This window comes from Aphelocoma coerulescens, chromosome 4 (genome assembly GCF_041296385.1).
Source record: "Aphelocoma coerulescens isolate FSJ_1873_10779 chromosome 4, UR_Acoe_1.0, whole genome shotgun sequence".
NCBI classification, from domain to species: Eukaryota; Metazoa; Chordata; class Aves; order Passeriformes; family Corvidae; genus Aphelocoma; species Aphelocoma coerulescens.
Window position 1 is genome coordinate 2,772,959 of NC_091017.1, and position 19,843 is coordinate 2,792,801.

The following is a 19,843-nucleotide window of genomic DNA, read 5'->3' on the forward strand; positions in this document are numbered from 1 at the left end:
TCTCACACCACACAATATCCTATTGTGGAAGAACATGTATTTTTATTAGGTTGGAAGGCAAAAAAAAAATCACTGAATTGAAAGATTTGCAGCATTTAGACATTGCTTGGCATGTCCCATAAGAGTATGCATGAATGGTGAAGATAAGGGTGACGGTAAGATTTTTAAAGTATTAATGGTGTGCAAAACTGTGTTGTTCTGGTACCTGTGTTCTGGTGATACAGTGAAATTCGTTGTATAGATTGTATGTCTAAGAAATTTCCTGACAGCTGTGTAGAGGCACTGTAGTTAAGAGAGCAAATTTGACATGTTGTCGGGATCACGGCGCTGTGAGGAAGGCGCTTTGGGTCCGTGCTTTGATATTAACATGATTTTTGTTATTCTAGAGCAGATACGCAGCAGCTCTGCAGGCTTTCCAACTCTGACTCAGAGTAAAATTCCTGTTTGATGAAAGATTCTGATTTCTTTCATATAATTTGCTGAAGAAGTCCCTATTTGACTAATGGATGATCAGAGTGTATCACTATTTGTATCTTGAAATAAATTAAACAGTTGGGATATTATTAGTGATTTTAACTTGCTGGAAGTTGTTGTTTCTGTCAATGAAAAGATGAGGGATTGGGCAGCTTGTACTGTGACAAATAATGTGAATTATCATTCTTAGCTGCATGTCTGCAAAAAAGGAGGCTGGATCCTTGCTAACAAGGTAAACAAAATATATTTCAAGTGTTGTATTTTGAATCCGTAATATTTTTTTTCCCCAATGTGAGACTGATTTCCTGGAAATCGTTATGGAAACAGGACCTGGCAGCGACCAGCTGATAGTCATTTCTTTAATCTGAAAGTCTAAATGATTTCAAATTATGCTGTAGCTTTATGACCTTCGTTTGGAAAGTTACAATGAGGAAAAACAGTGAGTGTTTAATTAATAGCAAAGCACGTTAATGGAAGAAAATGGCAATGGAGATCCATATAATAAAAAGGGACATTGGAAAACTAATTGTCCATGTGACACTAAGTGATTAATAAGAGCCTAAACAGGTCAAAATGAGAGTTTGAAATTTGTCATTTTGTAGAACAAAAGGAGGACAAGAAACATGCTGAAATGGAAGGAAGTGGAGGACAATGTATTAATAGAGGATTTTAAGAAAAGAAAAACATGATTTATTGTGCTATCAGGAAGGCTGGCTGGAATTACCTTAGGTTCCTTACCCTTTGATATCCCATGGTCCACATTTTAGATGTGGATATCTAAACCAAGGAGCATTTCGCCGTGTCTGCTTCTGAAAGTTTTACTCAGAATCCAGTTGTGCATTTTAGATGTCTGGCTTCCAGTGTGAGAATGTCCGTAGAGAAACCTGATCCCTCCAGTTTTACTGCTGTACTGGTAGTGACCACTTGGAACTGATGTTTATCTAGGCTTATTTTCCATACTCACTTCTACCTCCCCACATGTGATGAGTATGCATATATCTGTATATGTTCATGTGTTTGGTTTAGAAATCTGTTTCATTTTTCCAGTATTTCAATATTTCATTTAACTCATTCTTTTTTTTCCCCTTTCTTTTCCTTTTTGATGTTAAACCATCTATTCTATTACAGATGCTCTTCTCCATGTCTTGATCTTGACAACAGCAGGTGAACTTCTGCATAATTTCTTTCTTTAATACATTGCACTTCTCACCCACCCTATTTATCCTCCCCTCTTACCTCACTTGAGGATGCTTTAGTGTTTTGATAGTGCACATTAGCCAAGAGAAAAAAAAAATCTAACCAGCAGTAATAGTTATATATGGCACTACTTTTCTCCTATAGTTAAGTGTCCATTTTCTCCCATCTGCTCTGTCATCTATAACAAAACAATTCTGGACACTTAATAAGCCCACTGCTAAAAGTCTTAATGAAGCTTCTTATACCATCCTAGATTGTTTTAACCATTGATATATTCACCAGTACCTTTTCTTTGTTGGTGGCATGGTTTAATATTAATATTTAAAGATGTAATTTCCCCCTCCCCCCCCAATAATTAAACACAAACCACTGTAATTGTTCTGTTACTTAATTGGGCCTTTTATCTCACTTATCTGTACAAAGAATATTGCAGACCCACTCTCTAAGCCACATTTTCCAAAATGCGCCACCATATATGAACTAGTAGAATAACAGCCCAGACTTAGTATGTCTTATTTTTCATGCCACACATATTTTTTGTATGACAGTCAATCAGTGCTTGAACCACTGGCACATTGCATCCTGCACAGAACACCTGAAGCTGAACCTTCCCAAAGGAGTTTATCTTCCCTTGGCAGACTGAGTGTTAACTGGCACAGTACCTCTTCACTTCCTTTGGCCTAACCCTAGAAAGGTGAAAATCACCTTAAATATTAAGGTCTGCAAAATTATAAAGTGGCTAATTAAACTCCTAAACTACATACCCATATTTTTAGGCCATGTCACTGAATTTCTCAGCAGCTGACTGATGCAGGGAAGAGAATGTTATCAGAAGTTAATATTGTAGTGATTAGGATCATGTTTTTTGTCCTCCTGGAATGTGAATTTTGCCTTGTTTCTGGATGGCATAGTTGCAGCCTGCTGGAAAGTACTCTGGGGTAGTTGAATGACTTTGCTGTTGATTTCAGTGGGAGCTGGATCAAGGCCTTTTTTCTGAGTTTCAGCCTCTCTCTGGTTTCCTTCTCCCACTGAACACTTTCCAATGGCTGAAGCACCCTGGTTGTTTGTTTCTGCTTCTCACACTGCGACTAACACTGAATGCTGCTATCTCCTTGTTTCCCAGTTTCTTTTATAAATTGAAATACTGTGTGCTGAGAAGTTTTTGACTGTGTCTACACTGGGTGTGCTCTGGTTGGAGCTGTGTTCCCTGCTACCCGCCGAGCGCATGTGTGCCTGCCCAGCTGTTTGGGAAGAGTAACCATACCCAAGCCTGACGTATGGAAGTGGTGGTGGAGACTTTGCCTCTTTTGGTTCCATGTGTTCCAAGAACTGTTGCCTGTCCTAGTAAAGCTCCCTTACCTGCTGGGTTTGCATGGCTCTCGCAGTGACTCTGCAGAATGAGTGCCCCCATGCTTGCGGTCACAGCCCCTTGAAACTGTGCCTCTGCAAAGCTCTTGACACAACAGGGACTCGTCACAAAGCACACAACAAGCGGCTTCCTTCACCCTCTCCAGCACTGACACATCCAGTTTCCAGTGTCTTTGTTCATCCTCTTCTGTTACCTTTCACGTGAGGATACATACAGAATAAACCCAAGTTAATTCCATATGAATAAAATTAGCAAAGGTAATAACTCAGGCTCAGATCTAAAGTACAAATACTTCATGAAAATACACCCCAACTTTTTGCCTCTTCTACCCAGTGCATACATTTTGTCTGTGTTTTGATCACGTAGAAACCCTGAGAGCTGTTTGCTGTGCTCTCTGTAGAAGGCGTGGAAACAGCCTGAAGGATTGAGAGGCCTTTTGTGTGTGTACTCAACCACAAGGCCACTCCAGCCAGTGTTATTTGATATACTTTTCATATGGCAAGCTTGTAGTTCTTAATTGCTCTGAAATTGAAGAGAATGAAATGGCCTTTCTAATTTATGAGTAAGATTGCTAAATTGAGAGAGAATTGATGATGATTGAGCTGACTGCTGTGTGTTTAACAGAAGCACGTATAGACTCCCCTGCAGTCTGTAACTGATTCCTATAGAATAATTGGGTTTGTACTTCATTTTTTCTTTAGAAAAATAATCCTGATTTCCCCTTCATTCTCTTTAAAAGAGAGAAGGCAATGATCTCCTCAAACCTGATTTGTTTCACCAGTTTGTCCGTTATGTTGTACTACTACCTTGCCAAAGCTCAGGAAATCTCAGTATTGATCCAGGTTGCAAGACTGCCAGGGTCACATGTTTGTGTCGTGCTTCATTTCTAACAGAACCTTTAAATCTGGAACTGAAACTTACTCAAAGGCTGTCTTAGGACTGAGAAAGATGCAGCTTTAACCTACAATCTGCTTTGACTTTGAATCATCGCTTAATTTAAATTTAAGTTCCTTTAGTCCCTTTTATTATTGGGGTTTTTCTTTCTTTTTTTCTCCTCTTGAACTCTTCTTTACTATTTGTGTTTCTCTTAAATGATCCCTCTCCCCTTGATTCTCTGTACATAGATGGCTGATAGTGCTGTAGTAGTGCTCCGTGCAGCTGGAAGGTGGAGTAAGCTCCGAGTTTGCTGCTTAGCTTCAGGGAGTATATGGGATGTTAGGGTTATTCCTATGATAGTGTTATGTGCTATTTTCTTTTTGACCGTGGGAATTTAGCATGATAAGGTATCACTTCCCAGAATGATGGCTTCATCTGCCATTTATCCCTGCTGGTGTTGTTTGTTGAGTGCAATCTCTTCCTATCTCAGTCTTGTCACTTAACAACACTTGGTAACAGAGGTGGAAGAGGAAAAATAATGTATGTAACGTGTGGGCAACAAAATAATTAGTTTGAACTTCACATTTACTTTATATTAGTCATACAAGTTTTTCACTTTCCTAAATCCACATTTCAGAAAGTATCTTTTATGTCATGCATTGGTTTTGTATGAATTATTTGTATATTGATAGACACGCCTTCAAAAGGGAAAAGCTTTTCTGGTCCTGGAACAGCAATGGCACCATTCAGATGCCCTATTATGTAGCAAATAGGCAGAAAAAGAGGCTGCTGTGATTCAGAAAATGCTTTCTTATGAATTAAGTGCTTCACTCTCTTGGACAGCCAAAATTATGTGAAATGTGCTGATTAAAAAAAAAAAGGATGAAAAGAAATTGGATTAAATAAGTGGATGAAAAAATGAATGTAGCAAAAAGGTGGGAAATGAACAGGGTGGTACGGTGGAAAAGGATGCATTTTTACACTCTGTGTCTGCAAACCTTGTGTCAGTGTTCTGTCCTTCCAGGATTATGCCACAGGTCTAGAGTTCCGAAATTTTCCCCTTCAGTTTCTTCCCTTTGCACTATATTCATGCTAGGTCTCAAAAATCTCTTTTCCAGTAATTCCATAGTATTCGATACCTGGGTTTGGGAACTGGCTCCTCTGTAGTTCATGAGATAATTGTCACTAATCTTTCTGTGCTGTCTGAATAACTACCTTAGATCTTCTTTATGATAGAAACAGCTGTGTTTTTACAGTGAATAATAATGATATTATCCTGCTGGTTTTATCCTAGCACTGTTACCTTTGTGTCCACTTCCCAATGAGACTTACCTTTGCCTGTTTTTCCACTCCTTGGAGCCATTGTTGGTTCCAGTGAGAGGTGACTGAAGTGAGATAGGCTTTGTGATAGATTTACTGACCCAGCAGACACATTCAATAAACTCAAAGTGAAAGAAGGAGTCACAACCATACTAAAAAAAAGAACCCAGAAGGGTCAGAAGGGAGATTTCTCAGTTTGGATCCTCTCCTTTGGTGTGTCTGTGTTCTTCTATCAGTGAAGAGCGAGTTTGGCATTGCTGACACATGTAGGGAGGTAACCCAAGGAGAACATGGGACAGCAGGTGACCCACTAGTAATATTTTAGTGATGGACAGCAAAAGAAGGTGATCCTCTTGTTAAAGCATACCGTCCTGAGTATCATGTCAATAATGAAAACAACTGACTCCTAAATACTGTGTTCATGACAGCTTGCACAATGAAAAATGTGAATGCTGCATTAATTCAGTCAGAGCTCTCATTAGCTTCTGGTAGTTGTGGGGGCGTGTTTGTGTTGCTCTTAGCAGTAGCTTTAAAATGAGAAGCTCTTCCTCCAGCAGTGTCACTGGCTGCCTCAAACACACCCATTGTACTGGAGACTTGGACATGTTCTCTGAAACATCACACAGAACCACTTTGATAACACTACTTCATGCACTTCAGGGGCAATTGCAGTGCAAGCCAAAAGCATTAGTACAATAATTGAGCATTTAGTGTCTCTTAAGCTCTTCTTTCATCTGTGCTCTAACATGTACAAAGAATGTATTTTGTGAAGGAAGATCCCATTTTTCTCAACCAATCCCCAGACAATCAAAGCTGTAAAATGTTTTCATTTTCTTTTTTTCCCCCTTGTTAAAATCACAGAATCACCAACCTCTAAGGAATGAGCTAATGGTTGTACTACCCAGAGTTTTACCCTAAGCAAAGCCTAGAGGTATCTGAATGGCAGTAGACTAGGAGCCTGCATGTGTGAGACAGACTGGCATCCGTGGTGCATGGTGTGCTTCCGACTGGCGCTTGTGGCTCCTTCCCATCGTCCATCTCTGACCTGCACGGTGTGTCGAGTGTTGTGTTTTTACAGCATGTGGAATTCTTGTAGCTGTGTGGACAATGAATGGATGCAATGTTTGTTGCACAGAACGGTCAAGGGGGCAGTGGAAAAATCCCTGTATTTATTACTCCTGTTATAAGGGCTTTTCTCTATTGCAGGTCCTTCAGTAGCATTTCTGCGACTCCCCATTGTGCTGGTTCTATTTTAGTGGCTAGAAGTAGGCCTGACACCGTTCTGTCTCATCTACTCTTATTTTCACTTCCAGCAACCTGACATTCCCATCCCATATCAGGCATGATCCTGTGATAAACCAGAAAAAAAAAAAATTGGAAATAGTTCTACACCTTTCTCAAGAATGTCCCCAATCTGTCAAAATCTACCTGTTGGTTATATGTGGAACTACAAAAAATTCAGCACAAGAGAAATTCCAAACAAAATGATATGTTTCTCTCCCTTTTAAAGAAAAAGTAATCAATGATTTACCTTGTGCTAGAAGCAGGCTCTCTGTAGATGGCTTTCTGCATCTCTTAAGTTTTCCAGTGGGACATTGTATTGCTGTGCAAGGTAACACAGAAAACCTGTAATCCATAAGTAAAACCTTTATATAGTGACTTTAGCTCTTCTCATTTGACCAAACCCCCAAATTTGTCTTCAAACCATAATGACATGCTGGGGTTTTTTATATAAATAGGTGATAACCCCACTGATGCAGTATGAATTGTACTCATGCATTCCAGAATGAAATTTTATTTTTTTTAATATCCAAACCCATTTTTCTAAGAAATTACATTTTATCAAATAACTAGAAAATTATATTGAGAATCTAAAAATACTCCAAAAATCCCTGAGCCATCCAATCAGAATTGGCTTTATATTTTTGAATCATAAATAATTTTTCTTCAATAAGATGTATTTGCTTGTGAAATACTTAAAGAGTGCCAGCTTAAAATACAGCTGCTTGCAGGTACAGAGTAGCAATAATTGCACTTTGGAATAGGTACATGTGTTCACACTGATTAGTGTCTGCTGGTATTCTACCAGCAGCAACACTGTGACATAAGACTTTCTGTGAAGAACTCTTAGGTAGCAGTTGCCAGTTTAATTAATAATGAACTCAGCATGATTTGGTGCTTCACATGCGAGAAAGGCTTTTTCTCATTGTACCTCTTGAGCAAGAGCTCTATTTACATACGTTGTTTGGCACGTATGTGGAACATAACCAAGAGAACTGGTGATGTGCTCTGGATCTCACTGTCTGCCCTGATTTTGCAGCTTCCTGGTGAGTTTCATGGTGGACGCTCGTGGCGGCGCCATGCGGGGCTGCCGGCACAACGGGCTGCGCATCATCATCCCCCCGCGCAAGTGCACGGCGCCGACGCGCGTGACGTGCCGGCTGGTGAAGCGCCACAGGCTGGCCACCATGCCGCCCATGGTGGAGGGAGAAGGGCTGGCCAGCCGCCTCATCGAAGTGGGACCCTCTGGGGCTCAGTTCCTTGGGTAAGGGGGGCCGCGTGGCCCGAAGGGAAACCTTCAGCCTTTTTTTGTGTTTGCGTTGCACTGAAATGGTTCCTTTGGCAAACTTGAACTGAGAAAGGTCTCTGTAGCTTGTGGTAACAAACAGAGCAGTTGTGTGAAATGCAGAGCAGCTGTCAGTGTACGATTCTTAAAGCTTTTACATCTTCTTGTTCACAATGGGTATTTGAACCACCAGCGCTATGGTTCGTGTGCTTCCTTGGATATAATTATTGCTCAGCATTGTGATATTACAGTGGGAAAAGACTTTTGCATCCAGAAAAGGCAGTTCATACTATATTAAAAAAATTAATAGTATTAGGCTGATCCCCAAATGTGAACCCTGCTACATACGCAACGCAAGGTACGGGAGCTTATTTTAGGGTCTTGTGTTGTGGTATCGGTAATTTGGACTATCAGGGAAGCACAGTGCCATTGATTTTTCTGGGGTTGAAATTGCTAAATTAAGAGGTAGGACAACTCTGGAATTTTTTGGCCATTTCTTTCTTCCTATGATGCAAACCCCATAGAAAGATCAGATTTGTGTCTGCTGCTGAGCTCATTTTAGCAATTTCCAGCTGAAAGCAGCAGTTTTCTGCACTTTTGAAAATTTGTTTTATCAACTATTCTTCCTATCTCCTGTGACATCCAAAAGTGGATGATTGAAGGAACCCCTTCTAACGCAGTAAATAACTTCATTCAGAAACTGTAAAAAAAGTGATTGTAATCAGCAATAGTTTAAATCCTTTTGGAAGCAACTCAGTTGCTTTAAAAGCCTGTTTTAACAGGCAGTCATCAGAGCCACCATCTTTGTTAGTGCTACCACTTACTCTTTTCACATCTTGGTCACTTCTAAAAACAAGGAGAAAGAAATCTAAAGAGCAGAAGAAATACTGTGCTGTCACATTCAGTCTTTGTCACACAAATGGATTTTAAGTATGTCTCCCATTCTTTTTTAATGGTTTTCCTATCTGGTGAGAGTGTCTCCCCTTCGAGACAAGCATATAGTGTATTTTACTCATTCTCAGATCTTTGTGCCCTTCCTGCAAGCGTTTTCCAAGGTGTTCTGCTGGCAGTGAGATCAGAAAATCACTGTACTGTTTGCAGAAGTGCGTTCTCATATCCAGATCCTGCTCCCATTGAGTACACGGCCAAAACCTCCATAAGAAAGAAAAGATCCTAAATTAAAAAAACTAATTTTCTGATTGGGGTCACCAAATTGTCTTGGCTAGGACGGAACCTTATTCAGTGTACAGCCTAATTCCACTCTGTGGACCAGACAGTGGCACTGGCGTTCTGGCACAAAAAATACATAAAGTTTATTTATGTTCTTTCTTTCACTGCTGCTTTGGATGTACTCAGTAAACTTCATCTGCCTACGGCTCCTCCCCCACTTAATGAGGGAGAAAGCTTGGTCAGCCGAATCCTTCAGCTGGGGCCTCCTGGGACCAAATTCCTTGGGTAGGAGAGACTTGAAACAAATTGATGGATGCTGACCTCCCCATTCTTCTCCTCCTTCTGCAATATGATTTTTTTATGTCATTATGCCCATGATATTGTCCCTTTCTATCATTTGAAATTTTGTACACTTAACCTTTAGTGGACCATTTTTCAACCTTTGTGGTTTGTGGTTTTGTTTTGGTGGTATGTTTGTATCTTTTTCTTCAAGTACTGTGGCCTTCATTTTTGTTTTGGCATGAAATCTTCCTAGTTCTGTGCTTGATGTCTGTAGCAAAGCAACCTGGATTGGGACACGAAAAAAAAGAATCTACTGTAAATTTTAAACTGTTTTTTTTGTATCAAGGACCGATTAATCAATAGGTTATATGTTGGATTCCACCAGTATGATAGAACACATGGCATTTACTACGTACCATGGTAACGTGTGTGAGTCCTCTAATTAGAGAAGTGTATCTACAAATATCTTTTGTATCTTCTCTCCTATTTCTAAGATTATGTATGTATATGTATATCTCAATACAGATATATTATATGTACACACGTGTTGTATATGTGCGTGTGTATATATATATATATGGGCACATACGCTGATGCAGATGTTGACTTGCAAGGCAACAAGGCAAATTCTTATCTCTTATACTGCAGTAGAAACCCAGACAATCTCCTCAGACTTCCTGTATCTCTCCCAGGGTGTAAATCAGGAATAAATTCATTGGCATATATAGAATTACAAAGAAGTGAAATTGGCACAGGACACAATTGCCTTCAGATTGCAATGAAATTATTCTGATTTGCACTAGTATAAGTGAGATCAGAATTTGTCCCACTATTCCTATACGTTACAGTAGATTCTCTTTGAAATGAAGTTGCACAGGTTAACCCAGACAGTAGTGACAACTAAAATGAGCATGAGTTTTTGATGGATTTGCAAAAGCAATCACCAAATTTCCAGATAAGCACTATTATTTTACCAAATCTCATTCACACTGTGGAAAGAGGTGAATGCACTTTTTCATCTGTCCTTCAGCACTTACTGGGTCCCTGTAAAAATCTAGTCTGTGTTAGTGGCCTACTAGTTTAGGATTATGCCAAAGTATTCCAGCCAAATAGGTAGAATTCCAGGTCACTTTGTGGCAGACTGAATAGAGTTGCTGTTAATCCTGTTTCTTCCTCTCTCCTGTGTGCATTTAATGCGCTGTGTTGCTGTGCCAGGCCTGTGATTGTGGAGATTCCCCATTTTGCTGCCCTGCGTGGTAAGGAGAGAGAGCTGGTGATCCTGCGCAGCGAGAACGGGGACAGCTGGAAGGAGCATTTCTGTGAATACACTGAGGATGAACTGAACGAAATCCTGAATGGGATGGATGAAGGTATCCAGTGGCACTTGGTTTCTTAGCCTGCTCCTGTGTTACTTCTGTACCTGGGGGTAGCAGCTTTTGCCATGGCGCTCAGTTCCCTTGCATGGGCTGCATGTCTCCCTTCGTGAAGCTGAGAATAGACACCAGACTTGTGTTTTCTCCCGTTCCTCCTTGTAGTGTTAAACGAAAAGCTTCCATAGCAAACATCTTTTCAAAACAAGGTAATTACCATACTGATCCTTTTGGAGCAGCTCCGTGTGTGGGAGGAAATGTCAGTCATGGCTACTCTTTGTTTCTGAGAGAACAGAACAGCCTCGTGCTGTCTGGGAGCTGTGGAAGTTGTTATTAATTTGGGTTTTTTTCAGAAAAACTTCACAAATGCCAAAGCAAACAAGCCAACTCACAGCTTTAAGGCTGAACTCATATTTTGGTACTGTTTCAAAGTTTAGTTTCGTTGATGCTAGTTCACAACATTGTAAATATGGGAGGTAGAAGGGGCTGAAACCAATCCCTTTGCTTGTTTGGCTGCTGATTTTGGAGGTGTTGTCAATGTGTTCTGTTTGCTGCCTTAAGCTCCCTTCAGTTCGTGGCTCTGTCTGTCATCTGTCCTTTCTTGATTGCTCTAGTTTAGCTGAACACGGGGTGTGTTTCTTTTTCCCGTTACTTCTAGACAAAATAACTCTGTGTAAGTTACACCAAACTTACAAACTTAAGTTGAGTGCATTTTGAAGGTTTCTCCGAAACTCTCTGGTCTTCTGACCATTCCCTCTTTTGCACTCAGTACTTGACACTCCAGAGGAGCTTGAGAAGAAGCGGATCTGCCGCATCATCACCCGGGATTTCCCTCAGTACTTTGCAGTGGTGTCCCGGATCAAACAGGACAGCAACCTCATCGGGCCCGAGGGAGGGGTGCTGAGCAGCACTGTGGTCCCACAGGTGCAGGCAGTCTTCCCAGAAGGGGCTCTCACCAAGCGAATTCGTGTTGGCCTCCAGGTACAGTGAAGCATTCAAAAAGTTTAACTTGGTTTTATTTTTGGTGAAAAATCACCTTTTTTGAATGGAGACCCAGCATATTCAGCTTATTGTGTTCTGTGTTGTCTACAATGCTTTTAGTAAAAATAATAAAAGGGAAAAAAAATCCATGCAAAAGTCAAAGCAAGAGGTAAAGTTTTGGGTTTTCTGGTTAGTTCAGAGCCTTGTCTATTAACCGTCTATATGATTTTGGGAAGCAATTTTGGTGATGATGCTGATATTAGTGTAGGTCATAGAATTTCCTAAATGCTTCTTGTGAAAGACATCAGACAAGTACAAAGTGTTGCAATAATTAAATGTGCTGCTATTATTAAATGTACAGATTTTCAGTGTGAAGCAACCAGTGTAACAAATCCTCAGAGACAGGGAAGTTTTTCCCCTGTCTCCATCCTGTCCTCCTGCTGCATGCATCCGTAATTTACCTTGTCCAGGAGACTGTGCTTGTTGAAATGTCATGGGAGTAGCTGAATAGCACAGTAAAACAGCCAGAGTTTGTTCTCAGGGGAAAAAGTGACCAGGTTATCATTTGCTACTGGTTAAGTGAATTTAAATTAATGCTGTAAAAACCTGATAAGCAGCAAGAAAGGGGATAGGAAGAGGAGGTAGGCATGGGAAAGGTAAACAAGTGAAGTCTCCCCTTCTCACTGGTAGTCAGTTCTTGTCTGCAGATTTTCATGGGAAATTGTGCCATTTGAAAAGTTAAGGGGTTTGTGGGCAATATACAGACCCAGTTCTTTATCCACCATTAGACTGTTTTCAGTAACGGCGCTGTTGTTTCCTGTTGCTTTGGAAAGGCTCAACCTATGCACACTGAACTTACAAAGAAGATTTTGGGCAACAAGGCTACCTTCAGCCCCATCGTCACACTGGAGCCCAGGAGAAGGAAATTCCATAAGCCCATCACGATGACGATTCCCGTGCCCAAGGCCTCCAGCGATGGGCTCATGAATGGCTATGGAGGCGACACACCCACTCTAAGGTTACTATGCAGCATAACAGGTAGGCTGCCAGTCCTGGAGCTCTCCATGTGCTTCCTGAAACTGTCAGTCCCTGGGGGCTGGAAATGCTGAACTGGTTACACCCAGGGGAAGCTGGGTGGAAACCTGACTGGGGCGAGAAGCTGTGAAAAATAAACTACTTTCCAAACAATTCCTTTGTAGCATAAATAACATTTGTTGTTTGCACTAACGAGAAATGTGTAATATAATCACAGACTTTGGGTTTGGTGGTTTTTTTGCTTTTTCCTTACAGTTTGTTTCTTGGGAACCAACATACCTCTGCCTGGCAGAGTAAGTGTAGTACAGACTTAATGTTGCAGGATGCTTGGGAGGAAAATACTGGAGTTAAACACTTTACTTGCTATGATTCCAATGTGTTTAGCATCAGTCTCCCTTAAGAGACAGAAATGAGCTACAAGCATTTAATTTAATTAATTAATTTAATCCTGTGCTACAGAGCTCGTTACTTAAAAATCATTTGGGGACTTGGTCTTTTCAGGGTAAGCCCATCCAGTCCTAGCATTAGTGGTATAATACGGACCCAAGGAGAGGGCATATCTGAGTTATTACTGGTTTCATGGTAATTAAAAACTGTAAAATATTTCTTAGAAGCCAAAAGTTGCTGACTTGCTTGGTTTTGATTTTATTTTTAAACCTCTATCATTTCAGGAGGAACCACCCCTGCGCAATGGGAAGACATCACTGGGACAACGCCGCTGACATTTGTTAATGAATGTGTTTCCTTCACGACAAATGTGTCTGCCAGGTACCTGCACAACCATACAGGACTTTTACAGGGATAGTCTCAAATGCATGGCTTTGTTCCACAAATATTTCTGGTAAACTATTTTAGTTTGGAGAGTGGAATGAACAGAGATACTGATTATTATGCAAATTTCCATGGAAACAGAAATCCCTTATTTGGGTACCTCATTACACATCTTGTAAGAGATATTACTTCCAGAATATCCAAAACTGAGAAGTCAGGCAGAAAGGGCCTGTAGGTGTACAAAGCTGGGGTCTAGAAGCGTCTCTTCCATACGTCTGTTCTTGTGATGAGATTTAACTGCTTTCTTACTGAAAAGAGTTTTTCACTTAAAAAAAGATAATGTATAGGTATGTATGTATTTTAGTTTGTTTCCTGTCCGTGATGTGTATCACAGAAATGCCCAAAAATCCCCTCCTCTGTAACAGGAGATGCAGTTCATTACCTAGAAAGTATTCCATCTAGGCTGTGTAGTCCAGCAAACAGTTACAAGAACCATGGATAACTTGCCCATGAAATTCAGTGCAAACATTGTGTCTGGGGCAGTTGTTACTGTTAGATTAGGTTTGTTATTTATTGAAATAGTGTGTTCGGTGTTAAAATGAGATCAGCTCTTGCAGTCCAGCCTCCAGTTTAGCATTAGGTGAAATAAAGTATTGGTTTTTTATCCTTTCTCAGTTGAGAACGGGCTGTTTTGCTGTTGAGAGCTGGCTGCTTTGCTGATGCACATTTGTTTGGTGTAACTGAACATTCCTCTGTAACAGCAGTGACCACCAGAGGGGGATCTTACAGTGCATGCAGCCCACTGCTGCTGCTGCAGAGGTCTGTGCAAAGGCGGGAATTAAAGGCTAATTTAAGAACCACGTGTGGAAACAAGATGCAGACTTGGAGGAGTCTAAGTCCCTAAAATTGTGAAGTCCCCAGCACACGGCTACACGTGATAGACAGCCAGAATGAGGGTGGGACTTTATGGTCCTGCAATCCATATTTGTAGCAGATCTTTCCAAATCCTGATGATGACATGAAAATTGATCACTACTGTTAATATTCTGTGATACAGGCAGGGCTCCATGTAGAGATTTTAATGGGTTCTGCCTCTTCTTTTTAATCTAAATGAGTGTTCAACTACCTACTTTGCCCCAAACATGATTTGAAATGCTGGTAAAGTTAAAAAATGGGATTTTTTATCTAATTTCTGACTCTTTGCTATTCACAGTAATATTTTTATATCTAGTTATGTCGTTAATGATGGACAACAATTTTACCATTGATAAATTAACTCTGTCCAAAATGAGCTTGGGAAAGAGATATATTTGTCATGTGAATTACACTGCAGACTTGGAGGCACAATGTTTGTTTTCCATTTCCTGAGCTGCAGCTTTTAAAAGATTTAGTATCTGTTGGGGCTTTTTAGCCCCTGGTGTTTGACAGCAAATCACTGAGGCATCTGGTGGTTTCTCAGAGGATGTGGCCTCTCCAGTTGGAGTCCAGCACAGCATAATTCTCCCACGCAGGAAAAGGAAAGCATCAGTGTGCAGAGCGTTTCTGTAGCACACATGCTTTCCCTCTTGCAAATGTCAGCAGCCTGGGCTTTTGAGCAGTGCGTTTGTTAAGCACTCTAAAGATCGGCACAGCACGAAATTCGCTGTTGCTCAGCTGCAGATGAGTAATTGCAGAGCAGTCACACTCCAAAGGTGTGCTTTGGGCCTGGAATGCCGTGTAATCCACTGTGAGGAGTAACCCCCTACAGATCCGAGCAGCTTTTGGGCTGCCTCTGACCTCTCCTGACTTCTGCCTTCATCGGCTGGCTGGGAAACTCGAGCTTTCCACCCACACAGTTGATTTTACTGAAAAGAAATGGCATCAGCTCCACAGAGAAACTCAAGTGGTAGCTGGGAAAGAAGGTACAGGACATGTTACTGCTTGGAAAATGCTTGGTGACTACATTCACATAGGAATAATTTCTGATGTTGCATGTCATTCACGTTCACCTGAAGACCTCAGGTTTTGCTGTTGTTGTGTAAGGAATTGATAGCTATTTCCTTTAAGTTGGATGGGAGACAAAAACCAAGAGTGACAATTCTTTTTGTACTGTATTCTGACTTGTTATCTCCAATTGCTGTGGTTACCTGCTAATGCTGCCAGGATGGAGAAACACAGAATTTCCTTTCTTAAATCCTTGTCTGGTGATGGCACAACTCTTCATTTTCTTTTACAGATTTTGGTTGATAGACTGTCGGCAGACGCAAGAATCTGTTACTTTTGCTTCCCAAGTGTACAGAGAAATTATCTGTGTCCCCTACATGGCCAAATTTGTGGTGTTTGCCAAATCTCATGATCCCATTGAAGCACGGTTAAGGTGTTTCTGCATGACGGATGACAAGGTGGATAAAACCCTAGAACAACAAGAAAACTTTGCTGAAGTTGCCAGAAGCAGGGACGTAGAGGTACTGTACTAGACTTGCAAGTTGTCTCCATTTCCTAGTGCCTGCTTTTAAACTAACACTTTCTGCCTTTTATCTGCCACAAGGACTGAAAAATAATCTGCCAACAAGTACTGTCATGATGCAGTATCAGCAACCATGATAAGATGGAAACTTGCACTTTTGTCAGGCATCAGGAAAAAGTAGTGAGGAAACCCTGTTCCCAGAGGGAACTGTCAAACTCTATCCACAGGGTTAAAGGGAGAAGGTCGGAGCCAAAAGCGATGGCTAAATCCCAACTTTCAGTACCACCATAAATGCACATCACTAACCAGAAAAGTAGCTGACAGTGGTCACAGTTTGTCAGCACATTCACATGCTAAGAAGTTAAAGCAACAGGTTTGATTAATATTCTGCTTTGCAAAAACAAAATTGCGTTAAATCTGTTGCTGAGCAGGCAAAAGCTTTCCTATGTGGAATCCAGCAAACTGCCTGCTAAATGCAGTTTTTCTGGCTCTGTCAGCTTCCTCAAAAGGGATGACAAATCAAAGGTGCTTTAACTTACATGGCACATTCTGCTTAGTTCAGTCTCTTTTCCATAAGAATCCCACCTTTAAAATAATTGTCCTCGCTGTTTCTGAAGCTCTGACAGGCATCTCTTGTGCAGAGCAGCAAGATAAAATACGGGCTTATCAAAGTGAATGACAAGGCTGAATTTCTGGAAGGTAAAGATGAGATAAGTGAATGGATTGGCACTTGGAATGGCCCATCTCCCAGACTGCTGATCTGATATTCAAACATGGGGAGGGGCCATAACAGCAGTCTGAAGATACAAGTGGTGCCATTGTAGAGAGATTTCAGGGAGGTCTTTTTCTAAGGCCTGCCTTTCAAAAGCTCTTAGGCCTCTGCAGATCCAGCTGAAATAAACGGAATCAGTAGGTACACACTCTGAATTCTAGTGGCTGAAGACAATATTTCTTTGACTGTGGTGATGAGGCCAGGTTAGCAAAGTGTGCTAAAATTGGAGCAAATTGAAAATCCAAATTAAAATCTAGATTTAAAAGTTTGCCCAGATTTATGACACTGAGTCATGTTTTGTCATTTAAAGTACTGCACTATTGCTACTAAATTAACAATCTCTTACCTTTGGAATTTAATAATCTGAAATGTTTCCACACATTTTAGGTACCTAACAAATCTTATAAATGCTGACAAGTCCTAACAGTTCCAGAAATTGATTGTAACTACTGTAGCATTATCCTTAAGAAGAAATCCTTATCACCTCACAAGGATTGATGGTTTGCTTTTTTTCCTTTCCAACAGGTATTAGAAGGAAAACCCATCTACGTTGACTGCTTTGGCAATTTGGTGCCACTCACAAAGAGCGGGCAACACCATATATTCAGTTTCTTTGCCTTCAAAGAAAACCGACTTCCTCTGTTTGTTAAGGTAATATTGATAGCTCCGTTTTGGATATTTCGAGTTATCACTCCACCATAGTTTTTTGTGAACAAAGAAAACCAAACTAGTTAATTTATATAAATTCCCAACTGTACCCTAATTTTATCCTTGTACTATGCCATTTAAAAAACTGTTTTATAAGTAGGAAAACTTGCAAAATACAAGCCAAAGTAAAAACCCTCCATTCCCCCAAAATTAAGTAATGCTTAAGCCCACTGCGGTCATAAGGGCTGCTGTCACCGAGCCCCCATCACCAGCCCTTCTGAGACGGAAATGGGAGAGCACTGGAAACCTTTTCCCACAAACTTTTCCTTCTACCTGGACATTTTGACTACAATGGAAGAAGCTATTACCATTACATAAATAAAAGTCATGGAGAAATGATTTATGAATGGGAACTTCCAGTAAGCAGAGAAAACCAGCCCACTCCGTCATTGTGTTACAGTTGCCGTGCGCTTCTAGACAAATTTTAAACTTTCTCCCTCGTTTCCAGCAGTATTTCCAGCAGTATTTTGTAAGCTTGTTTTAATTTACAGCTTCATCTGTGCCACTGCTTTCCTTTGGCTTTGCTTTCCCCACCTGCTGAATTTTCCACCATACATTGAATACCCAAATACATCTGTATGTAAATGTACAAACAGCAGGGGGGAAAATGAAAACAAAACCACGTTGGCTTTGCCTACCTGGACGTTTTCTCCCCCATCTGGTGAGGAGAAAAACTCGTGCTGAACAGTTTTGAGAGGCACTAGTAGCTCATACATCAAACCAGCAGATTAAACGTGTGTATTTTTGCTGTGCCAGGTCCGAGATAGCACTCAAGAGCCCTGTGGACGATTATCATTCATGAAGGAGCCAAAATCTACCAGAGGCCTCGTTCATCAAGCCATATGTAACTTAAACATCACTTTACCCATTTACACAAAGGTACTGAGACATTATACCCAGCTGTAGGCATCAGCATTGTCATACCAACAAGAACTGAGGAGGAGGGCAAAACGGGGTTAAAGCTTTGTGGGCAGGGATTTGAAAGAGGAGGAATTCTGTCCAAAGGCTTTCGGTGTCTTGGGTTTGGTGCCCCTAATGCCAGCGTTTGAAGTGTCACCAGGTATTTCCTGCCGACTCAGAAGAGACGAGTGGGAGTGCTCTCAGATGTTAAACACTTGTTTCTTTAGAAGTGCCAGCTTATGATTATTCTCTGAAACCACAGGGGTTTTCTCTGTCCTGGTCAGATTAGAAGCTGCATGCCTTTTAGGGATGTATTTGCCCAAAATGGTCAGCATTTTTTTGGAATATAATAAATCTTTATTATAGCATTTCAGTATAATTTTAAAGCAGAGCATCTCAACATATTTTAACTTCAAATGGTAATAGTTCCTAAATATTTCAAGTGTTTATATATGCTAATTTATGGGTGAAAAAGCATGTATATATTTGAAGTTTTGGTACAAATAAGGATCACTAGACCTCTAACTTCCCTGTTTGTATTTTGCTTGGTTCTGTAGCCTTTTGTGTTTAAATTGACAGTTTAGTTTTGCTGCTTTTTGACGTAAGAAATCAACTGCAGAAACATGCTGCATTTTCTTCTGTTCTGTTAAATGTTGTCACAAGTTACTTTTTCCTACTCTCTTCTAAAAAAAAATTGCCTTTGCCTGCTCTGTTTTCCCCCTTCTCTTTTTGCATGGCACTTTGGGACCAAAAGGAATCAGATTCAGATCCAGAACCAGAAGAGGTAATGTTGCTAAATCAGCATGTTCTTGCCTACACACACTGCTCAAACACAACTAAGAGACACAACTCAGAAGATTGATCCTTAGCTCAGTGCTGCAAGCACAGTGAAGAGGGCCTTGCACAGACTCACTTTGGGAAGAGACAGAGTTGAACTTCCCCCATGTTAAAATGACCAGGCTTCTCCATTTACCACATCCAACAGACTGGCTGTTACAGGTTTCTGCTGGATGATGGACATCCAGTACAGAACCAGCGTTAACCCAGAGGTCACACGTAAAAGGTTCCGAATGTTCGCCTTTAGCGTAAACTAAATTGCATCCGCTCCCCCCTGTGCTCCCAGCCCCGTTCTGGCACCCAGAGATGTTGCTTGGGCTCTGATCCCTACACGAATGAGTAACATTAGAAAAGCATCCTCACGCTTTGATGACCTTCAGCTGTTGGAAACACTGTGAGAAGAGCCAGCTCCCCAAGGAGGATGGACATCTTTTCCGTGCACAGACTCAGCAGTTCTGTGTTGCAGTTTCCTATTACCATTCCAAAAATATTTACCACTGCTGTGGTAAATATTACTTCTGTTTTTGTATAGGAAACTAAAGCACAGAAAGACAAGCTCGTTGATGGCTATAAGCATTTTCAACTCTTTTTTGTTTACTTCATTAATTTTTATTGTAATTAGTACGCTGATAAATCTGGGCTGATCTGGAAGAACTGAAAGCGAGGGAAGCTAGAACACCCTAGGGATGCAGGGTTACCGTGCAGGGCAGTCTGTGCATCAGAGGAATTCAGGCTATTATGGACCTGTTACACACACTGCTGAGTGTGA

General features: G+C 40.9%; 1 protein-coding gene across 9 annotated transcripts in view; it reads left to right on the plus strand.

The window, feature by feature from the left end:
* Positions 1-19,843, plus strand: part of ANK2 (ankyrin 2) — a 129,582-nt gene that overhangs the window by 84,636 nt on the left and 25,103 nt on the right. For 4 of the 9 annotated variants that reach the window (XM_069012485.1, XM_069012488.1, XM_069012492.1 and 1 more), the window contains 9 exons: positions 7,557-7,781; positions 10,470-10,624; positions 11,394-11,605; positions 12,439-12,643; positions 13,312-13,408; positions 15,627-15,855; positions 17,155-17,280; positions 18,094-18,216; positions 18,992-19,021. In XM_069012485.1, coding sequence (XP_068868586.1) covers positions 7,557-7,781; positions 10,470-10,624; positions 11,394-11,605; positions 12,439-12,643; positions 13,312-13,408; positions 15,627-15,855; positions 17,155-17,280; positions 18,094-18,216; positions 18,992-19,021 — 1,402 coding nt within the window. Of the gene's footprint in view, positions 1-1,602; positions 1,639-7,556; positions 7,782-9,158; positions 9,258-10,469; positions 10,625-11,393; positions 11,606-12,438; positions 12,644-13,311; positions 13,409-15,626; positions 15,856-17,154; positions 17,281-18,093; positions 18,217-18,991; positions 19,022-19,843 lie in introns of all 9 variants that reach the window. The other 5 variants (XM_069012484.1, XM_069012487.1, XM_069012486.1 and 2 more) reach the window with 3 other exon arrangements.